General features: G+C 37.4%; 1 protein-coding gene across 1 annotated transcript in view; it reads right to left on the reverse strand.

Annotated features, from left to right (window-relative positions):
• SCYL2 (SCY1-like 2 (S. cerevisiae)) overlaps positions 1-3,602 on the reverse strand; it is a 28,627-nt gene extending 25,025 nt beyond the window's left edge. The window contains exon 1 of the mRNA XM_008946257.1: positions 3,426-3,602. Within this exon, the coding sequence (XP_008944505.1) occupies positions 3,426-3,602 (177 nt within the window). The remainder of the gene's footprint in view (positions 1-3,425) is intronic.
• Positions 3,603-7,758: the final 4,156 nt, after the last annotated feature.

Genomic DNA, 7,758 nt, shown 5'->3' on the forward strand with positions numbered 1-7,758 from the left:
ATAACCTTTATTTTTAAAAAGCACATTTTTATTCATTATGTGATAGGAAGTATATGCACGTTGCTCAGCATGCTCTTGTCTCAACAGTGTACTGGTAATGTTGCTATCTCTATCAGGAAGTATGGACAAGTATGTAGGGGACTAGACAGGCCACTTGAGACATCCAAGTTCAAATCTCCATTCTGTTTATAAACATGGGATAGCCTGCACCTTCTGTTTCACCTCCCACAAGTTTAAGCCAAGTGCTTTACTTCAAAGTGGTGTTAGGTAAAGCTCAGTGATGACACTCAGACAGCTGTATGTTATGAAGTGTACTGGTTAAGTATTTGCCAGGATGACTGCCTTCAAAAAACTTCTGTTGTTATTGCCAAGAACTTAGGCTTTTTAACAAGAACCAGTGAAAAGACCACTGTTTGAGTTCTATAAGGCCTTTGCCGAGAAATTAAATCTCATCTGTGCAAGCACTGCTCACAACTTCCAAGACACAGGACATGATCTAACCAGACTGTAATCATATTAACTTATCTATAACACTTCTAGACACTGAACAGAAAAATTTAAATCAGGTCTCTTTAATTGTGCTTGTGTGTTTCAGGGTAATCCTGTTGTCCATTGACATGAAGCCCTGCTTATTCACTAAAGGCTTTTTATCCTTACTGTTTTAATCATCAAATGCCACTATTTCCTTTTCCCAGCTTCTTTGGGCAGTTTTCCTTTGTACTGGGTCTGGCTGAGATGGACTTAACTTTCTTCAAAGCATTACATACAGTGTGGTGGTGCTTTAGACTTGTGGCTAAAAGAACATTACTAACACACGAATGCTTTGGCTATTGCTAAACAGTCCTTGCACGGGGTCATGACTTTCTCTTTTTCCACTGTCCCCACAGTGAGTAGGCCATTGGTAGGCCAGAGACTGGGATTAGACACAGCTGGGACATCCAGCCTGACCTGGCCAAAGGGCTGTTCCGTATCATACAACATCATGCTCAGTGATAAAAAATAGGGTAGAGGAAGAAGCAGCAAGGGGGTTTGGTTTCCTACATACGTGTTGTTCGGACAATAGCTTGAAGTACAGGTCTGCCTGTAGGATGTGGTGGGACATTTTCTTTGCTTTGCTTCTTCCTGCCCCCTTCCCCTCACCTCCTTCTCCTATTAAACTGTTTGGACCTTGCCCTCTGAGTTTTTGTTCTCTATTTTACCCATATGCACTTACATATTTTTAATGAATAATCAAATGTAACTGAATTGGCAAACACATGATGTTTTACCAAAGCCTCCCACTGTACAAAGCAAAATAGTCTCCAAACTAAATTACTGGAAAGCATTCTAGTATTACTCTGGTCTTTTGCCAGAAAGAGATTTTCCTCCAGCTTTTGAGGGGTTTATTTTTAGAAGCTTGCCAATGTTTTTTATAACATTGTCTTTCCCATCAGTCTGTTTCACTTACAAGGTATACAATACAACTATTTCAGTTTTAAAATGGATTAGCCTTTAGAGTTTGAATAATAGGAAGCTTTCATTTCAAAGCAACTGTTTGCACAGCCTAAACAACAGAAAACTGACTTACCTACGACCAATATATTAATATTACCACAATAAAAGTTAAACATAGCTACAATACTCTTTAAGTGCAAACCATTGTCTCCTTAATTCTGCTGGTTTTACAACCAAGCTGCCAACAAGAACATCAAGTCACCTTATCCTACCTATTTCTTTATGATCACACTTTCTAAGCAAAAGAAAGGACAAGTGCAATATTATGCCAGAATAAAAAAAATTAAGTTCATAAAGATTTAACAAATCCAAAATGAGCATAAATACGTACTGTAAAATTAGCCATGTGTTACTTCATGTATACACATAAATGAAGATTCAAATCTTTCAAATAGTAACAAATCAGCTATCAAATAGCACCAGAAAAACACATGCACACAGGTAATTAATTTCCTCCCATTCTGTCAGATTGCTATTCAGTCACCCACAATGCAAGCAAGAAAAAAATCAAACCAAACAAAAAAACAAGCAAACCCCCAAAAAGTGTAAACATGCAGAAACCCAGGAAAACTTGCAAGGCAGGAACCAGGCAGAACTCTGAAAAGAGAAGTAAAATCATACATATCTACTGCCACCAGCAGATGGAATATTTGTAACTGTCCACTGACTTAAAACGGGAACCAAATTAATCCATACTTGAAATCTTTACTTCAGCTGACCAACTTCTGTAAGACTGCTGCCTTCCATTTGCCATGAGAACAAAGATTTCTCATCAGCTCTACTCCTGTAATGCTGAAGCTCCAGAGGTAGCTATTTTATCTGTCTACAATAACTTAAATTATTACTTATGTTTGTTGTAAAGTGACAACACAGGAAATTAAGCCTTTACATCCTGCATGTCTGATTACAATACCCATTTACTCTAAAAAAGCTACGTGATTGTAGCTTCAAATTAGATATACACACTTGAAATATAGCATATGTGTGCATCACTTCACAAAAGTGACTGCTACCACTTGGAAAATGACAGCCAGCCACTTCCATATTACCCAGACAATGTTAAAAATATATATGCAAAAGAAAGCTTATTCGTTGTCTTAGCAACTTCATGTCACCTGAACATTAAATTTAACTGAAGGCTGTATTTTATTAACAATTCTGTTTACTCACTGTAAATTCAATTTTTTCTCCAAGTTTGAAGAAAGTAGGACACCACCATTTTCTATCATAACAGATCTTAAACTCTGTTTCTGGCAAAACTTCAAAGTCATAATCCCACCTTCATCTACATACGTGAGTCAGAGTTTACACACTAGTGTTCTAAACCCTAATACTTTAAGGAAACCAAAAGGGTATAATATTGGTGTGAAAACAACACAGGGAAGGCACAACTCACTGCCTCCACAATCTCCTCCTTCATCCTGTGTCTTCCTGTTACTGCGTCCCATGACTTAATATTTCTGACACCTCAATTTCTGTATGGCACCTGAGCCAAAAACTAGAGTCTCTTTTGCTGAGACTAAATGAATGCACATTTCATGGTTATTTAAAACTATAAAAAGCCAGTATTGCTGCCAGAAAAAGCTGCAAGGTAAAACAAACTAGGGAACTGATCCATGTTAAAACAAACCTCATCCTTCTCGTCAGATCACATTTAACTCTGATTAATTCTTGAGGTTGATCTCGAGTTGTATGCTATCTGTGCATGCAGAACCACTTCCTTCTCCAGCAGTGAAGGCTTAAAGCAACCTATGTGGCCAAGAACATTATATTTAAATAATGTGGAGTTCTGAATTTCATTTTACTTATAGTACTACCCTTACCATTAGTCTGCCCAGTTGGATTTTGTTTTTAAATGCCACTTACCAACAGCCACCTATTAGTGTGTTATCTAATGCTTTATAAACTTAGGTCATTACTTGACAACGCACCTGTTTTGTTGATTTTTTAGTTCCATTAAATATCTTCCAAGCAAGACCATTACCACCACTGGCAATATGTCGGCCAACATCAAATTCCCTGGTAACAGGATTTCCCATGACTGCACTGGTGACATCAGCCGTTACCTTTGTAACAGTACTCTTCAATTTATTTAGCATGGACTCCATTGTCTCAACTGTGCATCAATGCAGTATCCTATAAAGACAAGGAAAAAAAGCCTCATAGACCTCTCACAACTTCCATTAACATAAGACAGATGTTGAAAACTGTAACATCTAACCAAGGATGGAACACCATACAGGAGTAACCCACAAAAAGAACACTGAAACATAACTTCTAGGGCTTTGCAGTTATATGTTCACACTGCATACACGTATCTGTGTGTGAGTGCCTGGGGATTATATGCCATTGCTTCTACTCCTCCTCAAAAGCTTCTGAATCTCTTGATCATTCTTCATTAAATGTAACAAAGCAATTAAGGACTGAGAAATTCAACCATTTCTTGAAAATAGGTAATTGAATAAGGTAGAAAACTTATAAACTACTCATGTGAAGTGAAAGGTTCACACCTTGTATATCAACAACAATCAACAAAGAGAACAAAAACTGAAGGAAACTAGGCTCTAACTCCAGTGCTTATGTAACAACACATTGTCTGAAGGGAAGGAGTGCTTAAGATCCCAGAAAAGCAGAAGAATAGATGTATTACACAGAAGTAAAAAATATGTTCTTTCCCACACTGTGCTTGTCAAAAAACAATCTCAAAATTCACTGTTTTACCTATCAGATAGCTGATAATTACTACATGTATGATCTAATTATTAATGAGGTTAAGTATTAATCAGTTGCTGCAGGGGATGAAAACCCCTTTTTCTGCTTTTTATTAACAAAATGTACACATAAGGTTTTTTTCCATCACCTTGCAGATTTAAGAGGTAAAACACTGAGGCAGCTTACAGTTTAGTTCATATTCCCCGGTTCTGTGTACTTCAACTGCTTCTGAAGCTGTCATGATTAGTTAAATATCCAACTTGCTTATTCTGCCAGACAGATGTTCTCAAGCCTATGCCCCATTTATACAACTGTCTCCCTGATAATGGGCATACAAGAAAGAAGGAATACAGGAAACAAAGAGTGAAAAAAAGAGACAGACTTTCATCTTCATTATCAGTGAGAACAAAGATGAAGACAGAATGCAAATTATTTTCTGGAATCAGTATGATGTGGTATATTCAAAAGCAATATTTAGCGATATTTCTTCTTTCTTTCAAATAAGGTGTGGACAGCACTATTTCTTCAACCTATCGATAAATAAACCCAAGATAGCACATCAGCAAATACACTGAAATCCATAGAAACAGTATTTCCAATTATGGCTTTGTCATATACATAACTCAGTGGCATATAAGCTGTGTAAAACAACTTCTTTGAAAAATAGAGAACGTCATTCCTATTTGAATGGAAGAGGCAAGATTCTGTTGTCATAGAGAAGATGTTTGCCAAGTTACAGTAACAAGAACAAAAGAAGCAAAGGGCACCAACAAATAATCCAGTGAGCACTGGGACTCATCATCCCCACTGTCTTGGTATTCAGATGTGAGGTGACTGCCCGTACGAATTAAAGCTCTTCCCACTGTATTATATATATTTTTAAAGTAATATTCTGGTCTACAAAGATTACCTGTTATCTATTAATATATGCATTTACGCCACAGCTTTTTTCACCTTCAAGACAGATAAGACTTTGTTCCCTCTTCACAGCTCCTTACTCTCACAAAACTTGTAGCAACTTACTTTTGAGTCAAAGTTGACTGAAATCAACCCCACTAAAGTTATTTGGACATGAACATCTTCTTCCGTGGCACTATATAGCTGATTCTATTAGAAACTAGGACAAATTATCTGTTTAGTATTAAATTGGAAAGCTAGACTTATTTTCTAGAAGTAACAAACATACTAAGCAAACCTGTTTAAAAAGTTACATGACTTACTGAATAATTCACTCCAGTGCAGATGTAACAGTGTTACCCTAGTCTCAAGCAGGCTCTAGCACAGCAATGGAGGCCATACAGCTGCACTACTCTGTCTTCACTACTACTGCTGCTGTTACACCCCATCTTCAATGTTCTTCCACAGTGAAATGTAGACATACACTACTGCTGTGGCTCCACAGGTATTTATCCAAACTCCACGTCAGCTGACACAACTCTCTGTGCTACTGAGTGAAGAACTAGACTAGGATTTTTAAGAAAATATGTTACAAAAAAGGTATTCATCTGCACAGATCTGTCTTGGAAATATAGTAGGCTTGGCTTCAATGGGACTGCTCTGGAGCAGAACTAGATATGACTACAAGCATGTTCAGGGTGGAGTTGGTCTTAATTATAGGGACTGTGAGTTTTAGATATGAGGAGATATTTTAATCCTGTGCTTTTTGCATTGTTTCATTCCCTTCCAGCCATGAAATGTTCTTAGTATCAAGGCAAGACAACCCTTTCATAGAGCTCTCAAAACTAAAGAGACATTTTGCAGAATTAATTGCAGAGCTTTTATGAAGAAAATGCATGTGCATACACATTCAAATTCCTTTCTATAAATCTTAAAAGGAGCTTCTATATACAGGTGGTGGAAAAATGGTGTAGTATTGATTAAATCAGAAGTGCCCTCTGCTGGGGGTGAGACTAACTGCAACGAGAAGTCTAGAAAAACCACTAGGTAAGAATGTTAATAGCATTCTGATGTCTGAAGTGTTTGGATTAAAAAAAAATCAAGCCTGGTAGGCCCTGTCCAAGCTGTTCCTCTCCAGCTTGACAGTTGCAAAGTACTGTTTAATTTAACTACTGAATAAGGAGTACTGAGACACTTACTTCTTAATAAGTAGCTTAGGTTTTAAGTTTACATCCATTTAACACCATAAATTTAGGTTTTAAGTTTACATCCATTTAACACTATAAATTTGTACAAACCCTCATGTCAAGATTTGGACTGTAATATGAAATAGTGTAGTTTGGTTTATAAAACTTATTACCAACTTCAGTAAAAACTCAATACTTGTCAACAGGAACAATGTACAGGGAAAATCCATGACCAAAAAATTTTATCTATTTTGGGTAGTATGTATAATACCACTGATCATAACGATTTAACAATATCTGAAATGGAACTTTAGTTCTCAACTGTATGAAAAGTGGTTTGTTCAGTTCTTTTAAGACTGAACTACTATTTATAGAAAAATTAATAACCATGGGACAATAAATACAGTCACTCACAATGAAACTTCCAAGTTAAAAGGTAATAAATGAGAAAAGTACAAGATTCTCAGAGTAGCGGTGTTCAGACAAGCAACACAGAGCATGCAATAGATGTTTAAGAACTCTGATTTCTTCCTGTTTGAATTTAATGGGTAATACTAATGCTACTGATACTAAGTCCATGAAACCTGGAACTAATCCTAAAAAGAAAGCTGTATGGTCAATGTGTGTCCTCACAATTGATAGCAGTCTTTATGCTGATGTACATCAGCAACAATACGCCAGCATGATGATGACCTGATCACTTGGCAAGGTAGTAAGTAACAGCCAACACTGCAATAAGAAATGAGGCAAAACATTTAAAATGCTGAAATAAAGGTAAATCGAACCCTTAATTCTCAGTCGTGTGAAATAACTACATAACTTAAAATTATTAATTCATCCTTGAACTAATTCATAGCTTCAACTGATATATAGACAGGGATGCACACCGTACAGCAGTGTATCATGCATTCTGACAACTGACATTCCCCTTTGTGAAGCAAGGCAGCAGGCAGGTGCATAAGTACTTCATTCCATCAAACCCAAACTTTCATCTTATCCCTCTGACCCAGATGAATTTATAGAATAGGTGCTAGAACAACAGGGTCTCAACAAACTGAAAAAAAAAACAAACCTCAGGCACAACCAACATTTTGCATTTGTTAAAAAAAGAAAAAAAAAAAAAAAAAAAGAAAGATCAAACACAATGATGCACTGTACACAGTGTAGCTGCCCTCAGAGCAAGTCACCTTCACGATTCTTTTTCAGTATTTCGGTAGAGCTGCAAGCGAACCCCTGCCAAAAAAGTCCAGGAACGAGATCCACACGTGGATCTGTTTGTTACCTGCTGGCAGACGAAACCTAACCTATATAAAAAAAACCCTGGAAAATCTCTAGCGGGCCAGTCCTCCGGGACAAAGTACTTACACTGAGACCGGAGTCGAACGGTTCCTCCGAGAAACCCTTGCCCGTGGCGCGCAAGGAGCGCATGCCCTCCTTCCCGCCACCCCAAGGGCCGGCGACCGTGCTC

The sequence above is a fragment of the Merops nubicus genome, unplaced genomic scaffold (assembly GCF_000691845.1).
Source record: "Merops nubicus isolate BGI_N331 unplaced genomic scaffold, ASM69184v1 scaffold48148, whole genome shotgun sequence".
Lineage (NCBI taxonomy): Eukaryota > Metazoa > Chordata > Aves > Coraciiformes > Meropidae > Merops > Merops nubicus.